The sequence below is a fragment of the Salvelinus alpinus genome, chromosome 4 (genome assembly GCF_045679555.1).
Source record: "Salvelinus alpinus chromosome 4, SLU_Salpinus.1, whole genome shotgun sequence".
In the NCBI taxonomy this organism is placed as follows: domain Eukaryota; kingdom Metazoa; phylum Chordata; class Actinopteri; order Salmoniformes; family Salmonidae; genus Salvelinus; species Salvelinus alpinus.
In genome coordinates, this window is record NC_092089.1 from 34,184,199 (window position 1) to 34,208,229 (window position 24,031).

At 47.3% G+C, this 24,031-nt stretch overlaps 1 protein-coding gene across 2 annotated transcripts in view; it reads left to right on the plus strand.

Annotated features, from left to right (window-relative positions):
• The window catches only part of erfl3 (Ets2 repressor factor like 3), a 65,046-nt gene that overhangs the window by 33,717 nt on the left and 7,298 nt on the right, over nucleotides 1–24,031 (plus strand). The window contains exon 2 of one of the 2 annotated variants that reach the window (XM_071396741.1): nucleotides 9,835–10,069. In XM_071396741.1, coding sequence (XP_071252842.1) covers nucleotides 9,835–10,069 — 235 coding nt within the window. The remainder of the gene's footprint in view (nucleotides 1–9,834; nucleotides 10,070–24,031) is intronic. The other variant, XM_071396742.1, reaches the window with a different exon arrangement.

Below are 24,031 nucleotides of genomic sequence, written 5' to 3' on the forward strand. Positions count from 1 at the left end.
CCCAGTACAACATGTCTGGAAGTGAGGAGGAGAGGGGTGAAAAGTCAACTGACAGCTCCATGTCTGGAAGTGAGGAGGAGAGGGGTGAAAAGTCAACTGACAGCTCCATGTCTGGAAGTGAGGAGGAGAGGGGTGAAAAGTCAACTGACAGCTCCATGTCTGGAAGTGAGGAGGAGAGGGGTGAAAAGTCAACTGACAGCTCCATGTCTGGAAGTGAGGAGGAGAGGGGTGAAAAGTCAACTGACAGCTCCATGTCTGGAAGTGAGGAGGAGAGGGGTGAAAAGTCAACTGACAGCTCCATGTCTGGAAGTGAGGAGGAGAGGGGTGAAAAGTCAACTGACAGCTCCATGTCTGGAAGTGAGGAGGAGAGGGGTGAAAAGTCAACTGACAGCTCCATGTCTGGAAGTGAGGAGGAGAGGGGTGAAAAGTCAACTGACAGCTCCATGTCTGGAAGTGAGGAGGAGAGGGGTGAAAAGTCAACTGACAGCTCCATGTCTGGAAGTGAGGAGGAGAGGGGTGAAAAGTCAACTGACAGCTCCATGTCTGGAAGTGAGGAGGAGAGGGGTGAAAAGTCAACTGACAGCTCCATGTCTGGAAGTGAGGAGGAGAGGGGTGAAAAGTCAACTGACAGCTCCATGTCTGGAAGTGAGGAGGAGAGGGGTGAAAAGTCAACTGACAGCTCCATGTCTGGAAGTGAGGAGGAGAGGGGTGAAAAGTCAACTGACAGCTCCATGTCTGGAAGTGAGGAGGAGAGGGGTGAAAAGTCAACTGACAGCTCCATGTCTGGAAGTGAGGAGGAGAGGGGTGAAAAGTCAACTGACAGCTCCATGTCTGGAAGTGAGGAGGAGAGGGGTGAAAAGTCAACTGACAGCTCCATGTCTGGAAGTGAGGAGGAGAGGGGTGAAAAGTCAACTGACAGCTCCATGTCTGGAAGTGAGGAGGAGAGGGGTGAAAAGTCAACTGACAGCTCCATGTCTGGAAGTGAGGAGGAGAGGGGTGAAAAGTCAACTGACAGCTCCATGTCTGGAAGTGAGGAGGAGAGGGGTGAAAAGTCAACTGACAGCTCCATGTCTGGAAGTGAGGAGGAGAGGGGTGAAAAGTCAACTGACAGCTCCATGTCTGGAAGTGAGGAGGAGAGGGGTGAAAAGTCAACTGACAGCTCCATGTCTGGAAGTGAGGAGGAGAGGGGTGAAAAGTCAACTGACAGCTCCATGTCTGGAAGTGAGGAGGAGAGGGGTGAAAAGTCAACTGACAGCTCCATGTCTGCCCAGAGCTGGCTACAGGAGTACATTAACACCAATATGTGAAATGGCGGGAGGGAGAGAAAGAGAGAGGCACTTGCTGTATGTCCCTAAGGAGGCTGGCGTGTGTATGTGCTTGAGTGTGTGCGTGTGTATGTGCTTGAGTGTGTGTATGTGTGTGTGTGTGAGGTGAATGTCTTGGGAGCGTAGTGTTACTCTGGTGAAGGTAATAAATATACCCGGCAGCACCTCAGAGATCCACCAGCAGCTTTACTGACACAATATTATTCTGCTGCCCCAAAGTCCACTGGGACAATGGGGTGGTGTGTGTGTGTTGAGAGAGTAACTCCAGTTAAAGATTCTGTCCCATATGATTGGGTGCCACTGGGGTCGTCAGAGTCCGTTCCCCTGCAGCCTGGTCTCCAAGAAACCATCACATCAACTAATGCCGCAATTCTCTCATGATCATTTAGTTCCTTATGTAGGCAAGTTGGCATTAAACATGATCCTGACCTGCGCAGGAAGAAGTCCAGGCTCTAGTAACAGGGTTCAACTCCGGGCTCTAGTAACAGGGTTCAACTCCGGGCTCTAGTAACAGGGTCCAACTCCGGGCTCTAGTAACAGGGTTCAACTCCGGGCTCTAGTAACAGGGTTCAACTCCGGGCTCTAGTAACAGGGTCCAACTCCGGGCTCTAGTAACAGGGTTCAACTCCGGGCTCTAGTAACAGGGTTCAACTCAGGGCTCTAGTAACAGGGTTCAACTCCGGGCTCTAGTAACAGGGTTCAACTCCGGGCTCTAGTAACGGGGTTCAACTCCGGGCTCTAGTAACGGGGTTCAACTCCGGGCTCTAGTAACGGGGTTCAACTCCGGGCTCTAGTAACGGGGTTCAACTCCGGGCTCTAGTAACGGGGTTCAACTCCGGGCTCTAGTAACGGGGTTCAACTCCGGGCTCTAGTAACGGGGCTCAACTCCGGGCTCTAGTAACGGGGTCCAACTCCGGGCTCTAGTAACGGGGTCCAACTCCGACAGAGCGAGAGAGAGACAGAGCGAGAGAGAGACATAGCGAGAGAGAGACAGAGCGAGACAGAGCGAGAGAGAGACAGAGGGAGACAGACAAACAGAGCGAGAGAGACAGACAAACAGAGCGAGAGAGACAGACAAACAGAGCGAGAGAGACAGAGCCAGATAGAGATTGTAATTTTATTACAATGTATATTGTATACATTGTTGCTTTGGCAATATTGACACAATGTTTTTCATGCCAAGAAAGCAGCTCGAATTTGAATTTGAGAGAGAGAGAGAGAGAGATAGAGACATAGTGAGAGAGACATAGTGAGAGAGACATAGTGAGAGAGACATAGTGAAATTGGCTTTTTACCAAATTACCGTACAACAGACCATGTATTCACCCTACACACCCTAATTGACAACCAAACAAACCAAAACAAAGGCAAAGTCTTCTCATGCTTTGTTGATTTCAAAAAAGCCTTCGACTCAATTTGGCATGAGGGTCTGCTATACAAATTGATGGAAAGTGGTGTTGGGGGTAAAACATACGACATTATAAAATCCATGTACACAAACAACAAGTGTGCGGTTAAAATTGGCAAAAAACACACACATTTCTTCACACAGGGTCGTGGGGTGAGACAGGGATGCAGCTTAAGCCCCACCCTCTTCAACATATATATCAACGAATTGGCGCGGGCACTAGAACAGTCTGCAGCACCCGGTCTCACCCTACTAGAATCCGAAGTCAAATGTCTACTGTTTGCTGATGATCTGGTGCTTCTGTCACCAACCAAGGAGGGCCTACAGCAGCACCTAGATCTTCTGCACAGATTCTGTCAGACCTGGGCCCTGACAGTAAATCTCAGTAAGACCAAAATAATGGTGTTCCAAAAAAGGTCCAGTCACCAGGACCACAAATTCCATCTAGACACCGTTGCCCTAGAGCACACAAAAAACTATACATACCTCGGCCTAAACATCAGCACCACAGGTAACTTCCACAAAGCTGTGAACGATCTGAGAGACAAGGCAAGAAGGGCCTTCTATGCCATCAAAAGGAACATAAATTTCAACATACCAATTAGGATCTGGCTAAAAATACTTGAATCAGTCATAGAGCCCATTGCCCTTTATGGTTGTGAGGTCTGGGGTCCGCTCACCAACCAAGATTTCACAAAATGGGACAAACACCAAATTGAGACTCTGCATGCAGAATTCTGCAAAAATATCCTCCGTGTACAACGTAGAACGTCAAATAATGCATGCAGAGCAGAATTAGGCCGATAACCACTAATTATCAAAATCCAGAAAAGAGCCGTTAAATTCTACAACCACCTAAAAGGAAGCGATTCCCAAACCTTCCATAACAAAGCCATCACCTACAGAGAGATGAACCTGGAGAAGAGTCCCCTAAGCAAGCTGGTCCTAGGGCTCTGTTCACAAACACAAACACACCCCACAGAGCCCAAGGACAACAGCACAATTAGACCCAACCAAATCATGAGAAAACAAAAAGATAATTACTTGACACATTGGAAAGAATTAACAAAAAAACTGAGCAAACTAGAATGCTATTTGGCCCTAAACAGAGAGTACACAGTGGCAGAATACCTGACCACTGTGACTGACCCAAACTTAAGGAAAGCTTTGACTATGTACAGACTCAGTGAGCATAGCCTTGCTATTGAGAAAGGCCGCCGTAGGCAGACATGGCTCTCAAGAGAAGACAGGCTATGTGCACACTGCCCACAAAATGAGGTGGAAACTGAGCTGCACTTCCTAACCTCCTGCCCAATGTATGACCATATTAGAGAGACATATTTCCCTCAGATTACACAGATCCACAAAGAATTTGAAAACAAATCCAATTTTTATAAACTCCCATATCTACTGGGAGAAATTCCACAGTGTGCCATCACAGCAGCAAGATTTGTGACCTGTTGCCACAAGAAAAGGGCAACCAGTGAAGAACAAACACCATTGTAAATACAACTCATATTTATGCTTATTTATTTTAACTTGTGTGCTTTAACCATTTGTACATTGTTACAACACTGTATATATATAATATAACATTTGTAATGTCTTTATTGTTTTGAAACTTCTGTATGTGTAATGTTTACTGTTAATTTGTATTGTTTATTTCACTTTTGTATAATATCTACCTCACTTGCTTTGGCAATGTTAACACATGTTTCCCATGCCAATAAAGCCCCTTGAATTGAATTGAATTGTGAGAGAGACATAGTGAGAGAGACATAGTGAGAGAGACATAGTGAGAGAGACATAGTGAGAGAGACATAGTGAGAGACATAGTGAGAGACAGAGTGAGAGACAGAGTGAGAGACAGACAGACAGACAGACAGAGAGAGACAGAGTGAGAGACAGACAGAGAGACAGAGTGAGAGACAGACACAGAGCCAGAGAGAGAGACAGAGCCAGAGCCAGAGAGAGAGACAGAGCCAGAGAGAGAGACAGACACAGAGCCAGAGAGAGAGACAGACACAGAGCCAGAGAGAGAGAGAGACACAGAGCCAGACAGACAGACAGAGAGCCAGAGCGAGAGAGAGAGAGACAGAGCGAGCGAGAGAGAGACAGAGCCAGAGAGACAGACAGAGCGACAGAGCCAGAGAGACAGACAGAGCGACAGAGCCAGACAGAGCGACAGAGCCAGACAGAGCGACAGAGCCAGACAGAGCCAGAGAGACAGAGCGACAGACAGACAGAGAGAGAGAGAGCGAGAGACAGACAGAGAGAGAGAGAGAGAGAGACAGACAGACAGACAGACAGAGCGAGAGAGAGAGACAGACAGAGCGAGAGAGAGACATGGAGGTGGGGGAGCACTGGTGGCCTTGGAGGGACAAAAATAGACCCACACATACACTGGGGTTATTGTTCCACAGAGAGAGAACGAGAGAGCATGAGGGGGGAAGGAGAGAGAGAGAACGAGAGAGAAGTCGAGAAGTGCTGCGAGAGGGGGAGGAGGAGCAAGAAACAGGAGACAAAGACAAACACAACCATACACTCAGTGGCCAGTTTATTAGGTACACCCATCTGGTACTGGGACGGACCCCCTGTAGCCATGAAAGGATGCTCTCTCTCCTTGTCTCTCTGTCTTGTCTCTCTGACCGCTGCGCCACTTGGGATGAGGGTAGGAGATGATACTGTGTACTTGGTTGTCAGCGATTGGATATGGCACCTTTAGATATGGCCACGTTACTCTCCTTCTCGCTATCATTCCCTTTTTCCTTTCCCTTTCTCGGCCCATGTCTCTCTCTCTCTGGGCTGTTTAGAGGTCATTGTAGTTGGTCCCTCTACATAGTTGAAATGGCTCCAGCGTTAGAAGTCTAGAAAAGGCCTGCCAAAGAGATCACACAGAGGAAGACGGGCATCCGCAGAGATAGAGAGGGAGAACAAGGGAGGGGGGTAAGCAATGTGACCTGGATGACAACAGACTACCAGACGAGCTATGATCTCATCCCTCTCTTTATACCCCCTCTTCAACCATTGTCTCTCTCTCTTCCCACTCTTGTTTCCCACTCTCCCTCCTCCCCCTTTCTCTCTCCTTGTCCTATGACTCACCCTGTCTCCTCTTCCCTCCTTCTCTTTCAGCCCCCCGACTCCCTCCATCCCCCAACCAAAAGTTGTAGCTACTTACCACACCCTCCAACCACCCCCCCCTCCTTTATATATTCTCACTTACTAACACCCTCCAACCACCCCCCCTCCTTTATATATTCTCACTTACTAACACCCCTCCACACCCCGAGCTCCTGTGTCCCAGGGCAGAGATTAGCCCCCCCCCCCCTTCCACACACACAGCCTAGCTGCTGCATTATTGATGGTGTGTGTGTGTGGCTCCTCTCCTCTCTGTGCTGTAATGGCTATCTGGTGTCTCCCCCAGGAGGGAAAGAGAGCGCCAGAGATGGATAGAAGAGAGGAGGTCAGGAGGAGTAGAGGTCAGAGAGGTTAAGTCTGGGGGGGTGAGGTACCACACTGCTTTTCTCCTGCATGGCATTGATGCATTCAGACACACACACAGACTGACTGACTGACTGACTGTAGGGTTGCTTAAAACCCCATCAAACAGACCTGTGGACATGTCATGATTTCAGTGTTAGTGGCTCTGTGTGTGTGTGTGTGTGTGTGTGTGTGTGTGTGGTGTGTGTGTGTGTGTCGTGGTCTCTGTTTCTTGTGTCAGAATGAGCAGCCTCTTGTGATAACTGATCCACGGTGACTCAGGACAGGTTTGGCCTCTGGGTGTAACGTATAGGACACAGCCTTGGGGTGTGATGAAAAGACACCTGTTGTGGCTCTATGTTCCTCAGAATCCCTGTAGAGAAAACCTGTCTGTCCCGTATCACAACACTCTACTGGGCTCTGGTTGCTGAGACATTGTTTCCTACCAAGATCACACTCATATTACTACTCCCACTGGTGCTTTCATCCCATGTTTAGCTGGCTGTTTGGGGGGGGGGGGGTATTTACCCTGTTATTTACACACACGGTATGCTGTCTCCATATCTGTATGTGTGATGATGATGATGATGGTTGGTTTTGTAGTCTTTGTTCAGAGGTTGGCAGGCAGAGTTTGTCTCTCTACTTACCAGGGATCCATTTCACCTGTTGACCTGACGCACGATGTGTGTGTGTGTGTGTGTGTGTGTGTGTGTGTGTGTGTGTGTGTGTGTGTGTGTGTGTAGTCTGTTGCCTGTGTCAATGTCATCCTATCAAAGCTGAGTTTCGGCAAACAAAATATATTAAAAAAAGAAATCTGTCAATAATTGAGAACTCTCCAAACTGCCCTTATTCAGTTAGTCAATCTGGTTCACCAAGGCAGACCTATTTAAGCCCACATAGAACTACATAAAGCAGATCTGGCACATATATATTTTGAGCGTGGCTCTATGTTGGTTGCCAGATGCTGTGTATTGACGTAGTGAAGGGCGTTAGGTAACAGGGTCTAAATGGTGGCGCTGCGTAGCATGGTACAGATTACTATCTATCTGTCAATCAGTCCATCGTCTACAAAGGCCCTCCAACATCTAGCTACATTTGGGTATTTTGATGCTTTTCAGGGCTCATCTCTCAATGATCGGCTATGAAAAGCCAGCTGACATTTACTCCTGAGGTGCTGACTTGTTGCACCCTCTACAACTACTGTGATTGTTATTATTTGACCCTGCTGGTCATCTATGAACGTTTGACCATCTTGGCCATGTTCTGTTATAATCTCCACCCGCCAGAAGAGGACTGGCCACCCCTCATAGCCTGGTTCCTCTCTAGGTTTCTTCCTAGGTTCCTGCCTTTCTAGGGAGTTTTTCCTAGCCACCGTGCTTCTACACCTGCATTGCTTGTTGTTTGGGGTTTTAGGCTGGGTTTCTGTACAGCACTTTGATATATCAGCTGATGTAAGAAGGGCTATAGAAATTGATTTGATCTGGACTAGTAGTGACTTTTCTGCTGTAGTGATGTCATACACACCCATGATGTAGCTAGACCTCATACTTCGAATGCGGTCTAAAGTTAAGCCAGATCCGCAACGCCGTGTTATCTGTTGTATAGATCCTGCCACGTGAATCAGGAGAAAGTTGGAGACCTCAAACCCTGATGAATGGGATTGGTCGGCATTGACTAGGCCCGATTTCTATCACAGAACTCTGGACTCCTGTTCTTCTCTGGCAGAGTAATGGTTATGTAGAGAGGATGTTAGTCATATTGAACAGTAGGTGATCAGTGTTTCTCTCTGATTTAAACTATGTCACACTCCTGTGATGCTAACATCCAGTCTGGCTCAGATTTGTCACATGACCACACGCATGTGAGGAAATAGCCTGTCAAGTGCATTCAACTCGTCATTCAAGCCTCATGAATATACACTCATTCACTCACATATTGGCGTATTCTCAATCTTGAATACACATTTACATCAAGGTCAGTCGAGCAGACAAACAAACAAACACCCATGAACATGTGCCCACACCCACAGTCTGTTTCTGCCTTTCACACTTTGACTTTCCGTTGTACATTTGGGGAGGGAGGGAGGAAGGGAGGGAGGGAGGACTAGGTCATGTTTCCTCTGTCAGTAGGAAAGAGTGACAGAATCAGGGAAAAGAGGTGGAGAGGTTTTCATTATGAAAAGTATTCCACAGACATAGAAAGAGCACCAATGTTGTGGTCGCGTGTGTGAGTGTTCACTATTAGAGTAGTATCACTGCAGGGAGATCAGTGAGTGTTCACTATTAGAGTAGTATCACTGCAGGGAGATCAGTGAGTGTTCACTATTAGAGTAGTATCACTGCAGGGAGATCAGTGAGTGTTCACTATTAGAGTAGTATCACTGCAGGGAGATCAGTGAGTGTTCACTATTAGAGTAGTATCACGGCAGGGAGATCAGTGAGTGTTCACTATTAGAGTAGTATCACGGCAGGGAGATCAGTGAGTGTTCACTATTAGAGTAGTATCACTGCAGGGAGATCAGTGAGTGTTCACTATTAGAGTAGTATCACGGCAGGGAGATCAGTGAGTGTTCACTATTAGAGTAGTATCACGGCAGGGAGATCAGTGAGTGTTCACTATTAGAGTAGTATCACGGCAGGGAGATCAGTGAGTGTTCACTATTAGAGTAGTATCACGGCAGGGAGATCAGTGAGTGTTCACTATTAGAGTAGTATCACGGCAGGGAGATCAGTGAGTGTTCACTATTAGAGTAGTATCACGGCAGGGAGATCAGTGAGTGTTCACTATTAGAGTAGTATCACGGCAGGGAGATCAGTGAGTGTTCACTATTAGAGTAGTATCACGGCAGGGAGATCAGTGAGTGTTCACTATTAGAGTAGTATCACGGCAGGGAGATCAGTGAGTGTTCACTATTAGAGTAGTATCACGGCAGGGAGATCAGTGAGTGTTTCCGGCGCAGGACTGTTGTGGTTGGGTGGACGCCCTAGCAGTGACGGTGACAGGAAGGTTGTGGTTTCTACACCCAGTCTACCATGAGTCAGATACAACACAAAGTAGAGTGGAGGAAAGAAGTGGAGGAGGGCAGAGAAGAGGCCAGGTCAGGCAGGTGTGAGTGACAAGCAGCCACACTCGATGATGTGCAGCACTGTGTACGCGTTAATAACAGTAGAAACAGAACCAGACTGATGTACAGATGGATTCCAAATACATCCCTAAGCTACAGACAGAGAACTAAAAGAGCGAACACAAATAGGCCTCACTAATCCTCTTTCCTCTTCCACAACACACCTTCTAGAACACATGTTCCACTCTGCACCTGAGAACACCTGACAGGGCTAGTGGCAACCTCTCTCCTCTTGTAGTAGTTGGAATCAATATTCATGTCCTGCCCTGCAACTAAACAGCATTCCTGTGACTCAGCTATTGGCCCAGGCGTTGGGTTTTTATGTGCTGCCTGCTGTTTAGAGTTCAGAACTAAGTGGACATGTAGACTGAGAGCAAAGCCTTTCTGAACGTGCTGTCCTCTATGGAGGCTAATCGTCTCAGTCCATCAGTATGGCTGTGCTCCACGGACCTCCAGGCTAACTCCCTTCTCCCTGGTCTCCCACCTCTCCTCCCCAGGGTTTGCCTTTCCAGACTGGGCCTACAAACCCGAGTCGAGCCCCGGCTCGCGACAGATCCAGCTGTGGCACTTCATCCTGGAGCTGCTGAGGAAGGAGGAGTACCATGATGTCATCGCCTGGCAGGGGGACTACGGAGAGTTTGTCATCAAGGACCCTGACGAGGTGGCCCGGTTATGGGGGGCCCGCAAGTGCAAACCCCAGATGAACTACGACAAGCTGAGCAGGGCACTCCGGTAAGGAAACTCAATGACACCAAGCGTGTCCAGCTCCATGTGCTGTTTACACACGGATCCTAATGCACATGGCTGTCTTATGGCAGTGATCCAGGCCCCAGTTACTCTCCAAGCTCGGGCTTAGGTCCCAGATATAGGGTTATTGTTACGTTGTGCACGTCTGCTTGACACAACCATGTCTCTCACACCTGCCTAAGCTGGCTGTTATGACTATGACACTAGCTCTAGCCCCTAAAGCACTGTATACTGTAGGCCTATCGTATTGGCACTGACCCTATCTCCCAATACACTGTATACTGTAGGCCTATCGTATTGGCACTGATCCTATCTCCCAATACACTGTATACTGTAGGCCTATCGTATTGGCACTGGCCCTATCTCCCAATACACTGTATACTGTAGGCCTATCGTATTGGCACTGGCCCTATCTCCCAATACACTGTATACTGTAGGCCTATCGTATTGGCACTGACCCTATCTCCCAATACACTGTATACTGTAGGCCTATCGTTTTGGCACTGGCCCTATCTCCCAATACACTGTTTTGGCAGTGACCAGAAAGCACATGGACTCTATTGACACCATCTCAAACCCCATATGCCTGCCATGGCGGTGATAATATTGCCCATGTAATGGCAGTGACAAAAAAGACTTCACTCAAACACAGCAAACACAAGCCCCTTATACTGTTATGGCATTGACCTCCATGACCCCGTATGACTTCCTCATACACTGTATAACCGCTACTCTGACCACATGTAGCCTATCACATGTCAATCACCCATACACTGTATAACCGCTACTCTGACTACACGTAGCCTATCACATGTCAATCACCCATACACTGTATAACCGCTACTCTGACTACAGGTAACCTATCACATGTCAATCACCCATACTCTGTATAACCGCTACTCTGACTACAGGTAGCCTATCACATGTCAATCACCCATACTCTGTATAACCGCTACTCTGACTACAGGTAACCTATCACATGTCAATCACCCATACACTGTATAACTGCTACTCTGACTACAGGTAACCTATCACATGTCAATCACCCATACACTGTATAACCGCTACTCTGACTACAGGTAGCCTATCACATGTCAATCACCCATACACTGTATAACTGCTACTCTGACCACATGTAGCCTATCACATGTCAATCACCCATACTCTGTATAACTGCTACTCTGACTACAGGTAACCTATCACATGTCAATCACCCATACACTGTATAACCGCTACTCTGACCACATGTAGCCTATCACATGTCAATCACCCATACACTGTATAACCGCTACTCTGACCACATGTAGCCTATCACATGTCAATCACCCATACTCTGTATAACCGCTACTCTGACTACAGGTAACCTATCACATGTCAATCACCCATACACTGTATAAAAGGGATGAGCATGACAAGTTGAGTACTCAAACTGACGTCAACCCAATCTTTACCAGAGATTTTTTTTAAATCTCCAAAAACTGTAAATCTATTTGGTCAACATTTTATCTTGAAGACAACGTTCATTTGCTTTGACTAGTGTTCTATTTGTACATGTGCATTTGCGGGACACAACAAAAAATAAACCAAGCCAAGCATCACACAATGCTGCTCCCTAAATTCCCTTTCTCAGAAATAATGTTCCAACATTATTTCTGAATAATTTAGTCATTTTCCGCTTAGGGTATTTTGCGGTTGTCACTGGTTACCACAGCCACAAAGTCAAAATGAGCTATATTGTAAAAATGAATGAAAACAAAAAATTCTATCAAGTCTAGGCCTCCTCACCAAACAGATGTCCGGGACATAACTAATCCCCATGCTGTGTTCAATGTAGTATTGTTAATCAATTTAGAAAATTACAAGGAACAGACATAATACACTAAATCCAACGTCTGTATATCAAAAAGAAGACAGATTTTGGTTTGTAACCTTGAAAAATATGTCTTTCAACTTGAGAAAATGATCACTCTGAGAATAACTGTTCCAGGCGGGAGATGTGAATCACTTGGCACTATTCTGTTATATTACATCTGCTTTTTTCTATAAAATAGGTGTCTTGACTGTGATAAGAGCGTCTTGTCTGCTAAATTAACAAAACTAGGCTATGCCATTGCACAGCCATAGGCTTCTTCAAGCAAGCACCACATTGCTGAGGTTGCTACCTTTTTGAAGATTGTGTTCCACAATATAATATAACCTGATGATATTACAGTTTCAATAAATTCATCTTAAATTGCACTTGTTTTTTTATTGACTGGATAAATATGAGGCAATTTAGCAATTAAGATTCATTATCTATAATGGTTATGATAAATGAGCCATTGTTTGCTCACTGTTGGCATAAACAGAACATACATGCGCACATATTTGTTTCTAAAAATAGTACTCGAGCGATTGAAAACAAATCATGTGAGAACTGTTCCAGTCAAAAAGGTCAAGTGTCCCTCCCTACTGTATAACTAGTCTGACCACATGCAGCCTGTCACATGTGACTCTGAAGCCCGTCATTTATGGACACCAACTCAGGTCCCATATAGCCTTCTGTTATGGCACTGACCCTAACACCCATTAGGGCCTCACCGTTACGGCAATGACCCCCATACACTGGAACACCAATTCAAGCTATTTTGGTGATGACCCCAGCCTTACTGTTAGGTGTGTGACCCTGTAGTGTAACGAGCCAGTAATCCATCCATCCAGGCCTCAGGCTGTACAGTGTCATCCCCCAGGCGGCTCACTGCTTAGCCTGAATTTGTCACACTGATCTCCCTCACAGCCACACACACTCACCGTAACACACTATTTACTCACTGATAACAACGCAACAGACTTTGACATACACTTTGGACTAATCTGTACAATCTAGAATAATATGTAGGTGACACATTGCAATGCAATTGCTTCAATCAGGACAGAGAATAGGAGCCATAACCTGAGAGAACCACACAGTTCAACAGCCAAGTATCTAACCTAACCAGTCACCACTGACTGTTTGAATGGGCTGGCTTGTAGTCTCTTGTATTTCTGACTTCACAAAACAGAGATTAGACTAAGCACTGATAAACCACATAATCTGGAAGCAGTGAGAGCAGAAGAGCGATGGGGTCGCCCTGTTTAGGGTTGGGGCTTACGTAAGGTCTTTACTGTGGTGTGATTAACATGGTGTCTGTTGCAGATGGGGTCTGATGAGGACAGACTGGTTTAACACACTAATTGCAAATCACAGTTTGTAGGGAGGGGGGTGTTTTCCTTTTGTATTAATTCCTCATTGAATAAGTCCTTTTGGGTCTTAATACATCTTAACGATGTGAGATCCACCTCCTTCCTTCTCCTCGCCTCTGCCCTCCTTCTTCCTTATTCTCTCCTCACTCTACCTCACTCTTCTCTTCCTCTCATCCTCTCCTCTCATTTCCTCTGGTCTCATCCTCCTTATAGTCTACTAGTGTCCAGTCCTGTAGAGTCACAGTATTGGAACAGATATGGAGCTTAGCCCACCAGTAAGTAATGTATGTATTTATATATATATATATAGTACCAGTCAAAAGTTTGGACACACCTACTCATTCCAGGGTTTGTCTTTATTTAAAAACATATTGTTTACATTCATGGCAGCCTTCCTCCTCTTTCACTCTGCTCACCTTGTATCTTTCCCTCGGTAGCGTCTCTCTCCCTGATATCTCTGACCTTAACACACATACTTATATTTCTATCTTTGTGGAGACCTAAAATTGATTTCCTTTCAAAATCCTATTTTCTCTAACCTTACCGCCTAACCCTACCGCCTAGACCTAACCCTACCGCCTAGACCTAACCCTACCGCCTAGACCTAACCCTACCGCCAAGACCTAACCCTACCGCCAAGACCTAACCCTACCGCCAAGACCTAACCCTACCGCCAAGACCTAACCCTACCACCAAGACCTAACCCTACCGCCTAGACCTAACCCTACCACCAAGACCTAACCCTACCGCCTAGACCTAACCCTACCGCCAAGACCTAACCCTACCGCCAAGACCTAACCCTACCGCCAAGACCTAACCCTACCGCCAAGACCTAACCCTACCACCAAGACCTAACCCTACCACCAAGACCTAACCCTACCGCCTAGACCTAACCCTACCGCCTAGACCTAACCCTACCACCAAGACCTAACCCTACCGCCTAGACCTAACCCTACCACCAAGACCTAACCCTACCACCAAGACCTAACCCTACCGCCTAGACCTAACCCTACCGCCTAGACCTAACCCTACCGCCAAGACCTAACCCTACCGCCAAGACCTAACCCTACCGCCAAGACCTAACCCTACCACCAAGACCTAACCCTACCACCAAGACCTAACCCTACCGCCTAGACCTAACCCTACCGCCTAGACCTAACCCTACCACCAAGACCTAACCCTACCGCCTAGACCTAACCCTACCACCAAGACCTAACCCTACCACCAAGACCTAACCCTACCGCCTAGACCTAACCCTACCACCAAGACCTAACCCTACCGCCTAGACCTAACCCTACCGCCTAGACCTAACCCTACCACCAAGACCTAACCCTACCGCCTAGACCTAACCCTACCGCCAAGACCTAACCCTAATTGTAACCCTAAACCAAACCCCTAAGCGTAAAATAGCCTTTGTCCCTCTGGAAAGAAGAACAAGATCACACATACCACACATACCACACATACCACACATACCACACATACCACACACACACACACACACACACACACACACACACACACACACACACACACACACACACACACACACACACACACACACACACACACACACACACACACACACACACACACACACACACACACACACACACACACACTAATCCTCACTGTGTGAGTGTGAATTTCACAGTGGCTGTGGGAGCAGGAGACAGGAATGACGCAGGGAGTCACGTGTCCTCTTGGAGAGTCAACTCACAGGCACACTGGATTACAATAGTATTCCTGATGAGGGGAAATCACTGTGTGCACAGTATACAGGAAACTGTAAGCTCACGGGGCTGGGTGATTGAAGTGCAGGGGCTTGAAAACATGCGTTTGAACTGTGTGTGTAAGTTAACTCCAGCTGAAGTCCTGGGTACCACACTGACTTTGGTCTCCAGATTTCTCCCATATGTGTGGAGCAAGGTGGCCCTCTCTGTCATGTGTTCCATATGGGGATGGTTGCTACAATGTGTGTTTTATTGGTCTTTAGTGCCATTAATCCTCTTACCACATTACTATTGATGTGAATCTTGAGAGGGTTTGTTGTGGTGACAGACCCATGGCCTCACATACCGCTCGTGTGTGTGTGTGTGTGTGTGTGTGTGTGTGTGTGTGTGTGTGTGTGTGTGTGTGTGTGTTGGAATGGAACAAAGTGCCAAATGGAGTTGATCAGGGATGATTTATTTATTGTTGTTGCTCTGAGTGAAATGTATGAACAGTACTTTATCAGAGATATTAATCACAGTGATAGAGAGACTGGTTCACAGCACTTGGAGGTAAACCCGTCCCATAGACATTATTGTGCTCTGTAGCCCCAGTCCCAGTGTGGATCCCATCTCCACCCAGTGCTCAGAGAGAGAGAGAGGGGGAGTGGACAATGGCATCAGTGTACTGGTTGGAGGGCTATGGGAGTAAACCAAGATGGCAGTCGCACAGTAAAGCCCTGGGTCTCTCTCTCTCTCTCTCTCTCTGGTCTCTGTACCATGTTGTGGTCTGGTCCTCTGATGGGGTCATGATGTTGACTGTTAGCAGCTCATACAGGTCAGAGGTTAGAGGTTCCATTCACCACAGCTGGTAAAGATTACCATCAGGCGCCATAGGATACCCCTCCCCCGTCTCTCACACACACACCGACCGTGTTCACTCTGTGTGTGTTTGATTGAGCAGGACTGCTGTGACACCACTGTGACTAGGTCAGGAGTCCCGGCCTTACAACAGAGCCTATTGTATAGAGAGAACTAGGGAGAGGAGGGCGGGTGACTGTATGAGTTTGTGTTAAGTGTGTTGTACATTTATTGTCCCGTGTGTGTACATATCTCATTGTCCAGGATAGAATGAGTCTTTTATTTGCTGTGCGGGCAGAGCACACACGAGCCACACACACCCAGAGTACACTTGACCACACGCTTGTGCCCACAGAGCATGTGACTGGCCTAATCAGACTCCAGCTAGATCCTCATCTCCACACACACACACACACACACACACACACACACACACACACACACACACACACACACACACACACACACACACTCTCTTAGAGCATGTGACCAGCCTAGCCAGACCCTCATCTTTACTTACACACACACACACTACAGTTTAGCCACCCACCAACACTGGTCACACACCAGGTTTTCCAGTAGTGTTCAGTCTCACGTGCAAAAAGCCACACACCTGAGTGTGAGCAGCTGGTGTGACGAGAGGCAGAAAATAAACAGGAACTCATGGAGGGCGTTGTAATCCTGACTTCCTGTTACAGTCAGTGCCTAGTTACTGCACTACAATGTGTGTGTCCGTGCCTGTCTGTGTGTAGGGAGAGGGAGCCAGAGAGCAGCAATATGACAATAAATGGTGTGTGTGTGTGTGTGTGTGTGTGTGTGTGTGTGTGTGTGTGTGTGTGTGTGTGTGTGTGTGTGTGTGTGTGTGTGTGTGTGTGTGTGTGTGTGTGTGTGTGTGTGTGTGTGTGTGTGTGTGTGTGTGTGTGTGTGTGTGTGTGTGTGTAGAGAGCAGCTATATGACAATAGATGGTGTGTGTGTGTGTAGAGAGAGCAGCTATATGACAATAGATGGTGTGTGTGTAGAGAGCAGCTATATGACAATAGATGGTGTGTGTATAGAGAGCAGCTATATGACAATAGATGGTGTGTGTGTGTGTGTGTGTAGAGAGAGTCACTGTTGTACTCTGGAAAACAGATGACTCTGTACCAAGCAGCCATATTGCTTTGAAACTGACAGTATGAAGAGGCTAGCTGTGTTCCAATAGACAGGGCAGCTATATGGCTAAAAGGATGGTTAAGACCAGGGTCACTTAAGAGGATTCAAATATCCCCTACTTTCTCTTCCTCTCAACTGTCCTCTATTCATTCTCCTCTCATCTCTGATCCCTCTGTCCTCTATCCTCTCTCCATCAACTCTGGGAATTCCACAGCACTGTCTTGATTACATTTTCCAGGAATTGACCCATCCCTCTGTTCTCCCTCTCTTCTCTCTTTCTTTCTCTCATCTCGTGCTCTCTCATCACTCTCATCACTCTCTCTCTCTTTGGTGTATGCCTACTTCTCTGTTTTGTCTGATCAGCCAGTTTAGTTCTTTGTAATCGTGGGTGTAATCCCTGTCCTGCAATCTCACACACATACTGTATACACACAATCTCACACACATACTGAGTACACACAATCTCACACACATACTGAGTACACACAATCTCACACACATACTGAGTACACACAATCTCACACACATACTGAGTACACACAATCTCACACACATACTGAGTACACACAATCTCACACACATACTGAGTACACACAATCTCACACACATACTGAGTACACACAATCTCACACACATACTGAGTACACACAATCTCACACACATACTGAGTACACACAATCTCACACACATACTGAGTACACACAATCTCACACACATACTGAGTACACACAATCTCACACACATACTGAGTACACACAATCTCACACACATACCGAGTACACACAATCTCACACACATACCGAGTACACACAATCTCACACACATACCGAGTACACACAATCTCACACACATACCGAGTACACACAATCTCACACACATACCGAGTACACACAATCTCACACACATACTGAGTACACACAATCTCACACACATACTGAGTACACACAATCTCACACACATACCGAGTACACACAATCTCACACACATACCGAGTACACACAATCTCACACACATACCGAGTACACACAATCTCACACACATACCGAGTACACACAATCTCACACACATACCGAGTACACACAATCTCACACACATACCGAGTACACACAATCTCACACACATACCGAGTACACACAATCTCACACACATACCGAGTACACACAATCTCACACACATACCGAGTACACACAATCTCACACACATACTGAGTACACACAATCTCACACACATACTGAGTACACACAATCTCACACACATACTGAGTACACACAATCTCACACACATACTGAGTACACACAATCTCACACACATACTGAGTACACACAATCTCACACACATACTGAGTACACACAATCTCACACACATACCGAGTACACACAATCTCACACACATACCGAGTACACACAATCTCACACACATACCGAGTACACACAATCTCACACACATACCGAGTACACACAATCTCACACACATACCGAGTACACACAATCTCACACACATACCGAGTACACACAATCTCACACACATACCGAGTACACACAATCTCACACACATACCGAGTACACACAATCTCACACACATACCGAGTACACACAATCTCACACACATACCGAGTACACACAATCTCACACACATACCGAGTACACACAATCTCACACACATACCGAGTACACACAATCTCACACACATACCGAGTACACACAATCTCACACACATACCGAGTACACACAATCTCACACACATACCGAGTACACACAATCTCACACACATACCGAGTACACACAATCTCACACACATACCGAGTACACACAATCTCACACACATACCGAGTACACACAATCTCACACACATACCGAGTACACACAATCTCACACACATACCGAGTACACACAATCTCACACACATACCGAGTACACACAATCTCACACACATACCGAGTACACACAATCTCACACACATACCGAGTACACACAATCTCACACACATACCGAGTACACACAATCTCACACACATACCGAGTACACACAATCTCACACACATACCGAGTACACACAATCTCACACACATACCGAGTACACACAATCTCACACACATACCGAGTACACACAATCTCACACACATACCGAGTACACACAATCTCACACACATACCGAGTACACACAATCTCACACACATACCGAGTACACACAATCTCACACACATACCGAGTACACACAATCTCACACACATACCGAGTACACACAATCTCACACACATACCGAGTACACACAATCTCACACACATACCGAGTACACACAATCTCACACACATACCGAGTACACACAATCTCACACACATACCGAGTACACACAATCTCACACACATACCGAGTACACACAATCTCACACACATACCGAGTACACACAATCTCACACACATACCGAGTACACACAATCTCACACACATACCGAGTACACACAATCTCACACACATACCGAGTACACACAATCTCACACACATACCGAGTACACACAATCTCACACACATACCGAGTACACACAATCTCACACACATACCGAGTACACACAATCTCACACACATACCGAGTACACACAATCTCACACACATACCGAGTACACACAATCTCACACACATACCGTATACACACAATCTCACACACATACCGTATACACACAATCTCACACACATACCGTATACACACAATCTCACACACATACAACAAATAGCGCACCCATAAACCCATTGCATATTTTCCTGGAAGTCTCTCACTAAGTCTAAATCCACATGGTTATTGTTACATCTGATTAGAGTGGATGAAGGTTTTTAGGTGTGTGTGTGTGCACCTTTGTGTGTGTGTGGAGTGTGTCAGGGCTGGGGGGGGGGCAGCTAAACACAGACCCTCAAAGAATCTTTATTCTCTTTTGAAGTGAGTTCAAATGCTCTTCAAAGCATTCCCTTACTCTGACTATGTGATGAGAGAGAGGAAGAGAGGGAGGGGAGGAGAGAGAGGGTAGAGTTGTGTAGGACCATGTGCCTCTCCTCTGTCAGAGATGGAGAGACACACTGCTGGGATGCTGCCTGACCTAAACGATGTTTTCAACAGAGCAGGCTTGTCCTGTCTCCCGCTCCGTCTCCATCGCCCCCAGGGAAAGAGGGAGGGAAGAGGGATAAACCGGTGGATGATGTTAAAGGGGAAGGATGGAAGAAGGGAATGCGATACAGAGGGAGAGAGAGAATTAGATCTGGAGGGAGAGAGAGAATTAGATCTGGAGGGAGAGAGAGAATTAGATCTGGAGGGAGAGAGAGAATTAGATCGGGAGGGAGGGAGGGACAAAAAAAGAGCTACAGTCTGCTCCATACACATACATCACAAGTCTGTCATTAGCATAATAAGAGTGGGAGGCTCCAGGTTAAATAACAGCCGTAGGAGATAATAACAGCTACTCTGGCTGACTGTCCCAGACCCATGCAGTCAGTCACCAGTAGTGGAACACCACTAATCGTACTGTATTACCAGCAGTCCTAACCTCTTATCTCTCTCTCCTCTCCTCCTCTTAACAAGCCAGCTACAGACAGTACAGCTAGCTGTCAGTCCACTACACATCTCCTCTATATGCTGACCTAAGCAGCTATAAAACCATCCTTTCACACCCTTTAGTGGACTGACTGGAAGGGGATCCAGAGAGCAAGGACACACACTGTCACACTGACATACACACATGGAGACACACACACTGACATACACACATGGAGACACACACACTGACATACACACATGGAGACACACACACTGACATACACACATGGAGACACACACACTGACATACACACATGGAGACACACACACTGACATACACACATGGAGACACACACACTGACATACACACATGGAGACACACACACATGGAGACACACACACTGACATACACACATGGAGACACACACACTGACATACACACATGGAGACACACACACTGACATACACACATGGAGACACACACACTGACATACACACATGGAGACACACACACTGACACACACATGGAGACACACACACTGACATACACACATGGAGACACACACACTGACATACACACATGGAGACACACACACTGACATACACACATGGAGACACACACACTGACATACACACATGGAGACACACACACTGACATACACACATGGAGACACACACACTGACATACACACATGGAGACACACACACTGACATACACACATGGAGACACACACACTGACATACACACATGGAGACACACACACACACTGACTCTCCCTCTGTCACACACACTCACACACTGACATACACACATGGAGACACACACACACACTCTCACACTGACATACACACATGGAGACACACACACACTCACACTGACATACACACATGGAGACACACACACAACACACACTGACTCTCCCTCTGTCACACACACTCACACAGTGACGTACACACACACACACACACACACACACTGACTCTCCCTCTGTCACACACACACACACACACACACACACACACACACACACACACACACACACACACACACACACACACACACACACACACTGACTCTCCCTCTCACACACATACACAGTCAGTTAGTCAGAGCAGTGTTAGGTTGGTGAGGGGCTGTGGGGTTAGTCAGAGCAGCGTTAGGTTGGTGAGGGGCTGTGGGGTTAGTCAGAGCAGCGTTAGGTTGGTGAGGGGCTGTGGGGTTAGTCAGAGCAGCGTTAGGTTGGTGAGGGGAGGGGCTGTGGGGTTAGTCAGAGCAGCGTTAGGTTGGTGAGGGGCTGTGGGGTTAGTCAGAGCAGTGTTTTGTTGGTGAGGGGCTGTGGGGTTAGTCAGAGCAGCGTTAGGTTGGTGAGGGGAGGGGCTGTGGGGTTAGTCAGAGCAGTGTTTTGTTGGTGAGGGGCTGTGGGGTTAGTCAGAGCAGTGTTAGGTTGGTGAGGGGTGGTGGGGTTAGTCAGAGCAGTGTTAGGTTGGTGAGGGGAGGGGCTGTGGGGTTAGTCAGAGCAGCGTTAGGTTGGTGAGGGGCTGTGGGGTTAGTCAGAGCAGCGTTAGGTTGGTGAGGGGCTGTGGGGTTAGTCAGAGCAGCGTTAGGTTGGTGAGGGGCTGTGGGGTTAGTCAGAGCAGTGTTAGGTTGGTGAGGGGCTGTGGGGTTAGTCAGAGCGGCGTTAGGTTGGCGAGGGGAGGGGCTGTGGGGTTAGTCAGAGCAGTGTTAGGTTGGTGAGGGGCTGTGGGGTTAGTCAGAGCAGCGTTAGGTTGGTGAGGGGCTGTGGGGTTAGTCAGAGCAGTGTTAGGTTGGTGAGGGGCTGTGGGGTTAGTCAGAGCAGTGTTAGGTTGGTGAGGGGCTGTGGGGTTAGTCAGAGCGGCGTTAGGTTGGTGAGGGGCTGTGGGGTTAGTCAGAGCAGTGTTAGGTTGGTGAGGGGAGGGGCTGTGGGGTTAGTCAGAGCAGCGTTAGGTTGGTGAGGGGCTGTGGGGTTAGTCAGAGCAGTGTTAGGTTGGTGAGGGGAGGGGCTGTGGGGTTAGTCAGAGCAGCGTTAGGTTGGGGAGGGGCTGTGGGGTTAGTCAGAGCAGCGTTAGGTTGGTGAGGGCCTGTGGGGTTAGTCAGAGCAGCGTTAGGTTGGTGAGGGGAGGGGCTGTGGGGTTAGTCAGAGCAGTGTTAGGTTGGTGAGGGGCTGTGGGGTTAGTCAGAGCAGTGTTAGGTTGGTGAGGGGCTGTGGGGTTAGTCAGAGCAGTGTTAGGTTGGTGAGGGGCTGTGGGGTTAGTCAGAGCAGTGTTAGGTTGGTGAGGGGCTGTGGGGTTAGTCAGAGCAGTGTTAGGTTGGTGAGGGGCTGTGGGGTTAGTCAGAGCAGCGTTAGGTTGGTGAGGGGCTGTGGGGTTAGTCAGAGCAGCGTTAGGTTGGTGAGGGGCTGTGGGGTTAGTCAGAGCGGCGTTAGGTTGGTGAGGGGCTGTGGGGTTAGTCAGAGCAGCGTTAGGTTGGTGAGGGGCTGTGGGGTTAGTCAGAGCGGCGTTAGGTTGGTGAGGGGCTGTGGGGTTAGTCAGAGCAGTGTTAGGTTGGTGAGGGGCTGTGGGGTTAGTCAGAGCAGTGTTAGGTTGGTGAGGGGCTGTGGGGTTATATGAAGGGATGTGAGATGGAAGAAGAAAAAGGAAAGATGTTGTATAACAGGTCAAAGGTTAATATAGATGGAGACTTACAGGCACCCGGTCGCCCGCCATGGGAGAGCGAGAGAGAATGACCAACCATTACATAAACAGATCAAGCATTTGGTGTATTATTGGTGGGTTTAGATTAATGGTATTTAAAGAGAAGGACTAGGGCTGGGCTAACAGAGGGACAGGGGAGTGTGTGACCAGTTGGTCTAGAAAAGCCCTGACTAAACTACTGTGCCTCTGATTTGATCAGATGCCGATAAACACACACCCACAATAACACACACACACACACACACACACACACCATCTCCTGGCTACTTTGTGTGGACGTCACACAATACTAGTTAATAAGACCGTTCACTATCTGTGTGTGGAGGGACATGACACACCTAGGTTTATTGAAAATAAATCACTTCCCCGTGTGTGGTACCATTTGAAGAGTTCCTGTATGACTGTGTGTGGTACCATTTGAAGACTTCCTGTATGACTGTGTGTGGTACCATTTGAAGACTTCCTGTATGACTGTGTGTGGTACCATTTGAAGACTTCCTGTATGACTGTGTGTGGTACCATTTGAAGAGTTCCTGTATGACTGTGTGTGGTACCATTTGAAGACTTCCTGTATGACTGTGTGTGGTACCATTTGAAGACTTCCTGTATGACTGTGTGTGGTACCATTTGAAGACTTCCTGTATGACTGTGTGTGGTACCATTTAAAGACTTCCTGTATGACTGTGTGTGGTACCATTTGAAGACTTCCTGTATGACTGTGTGTGGTACCATTTGAAGAGTTCCTGTATGACTGTGTGTGGTACCATTTGAAG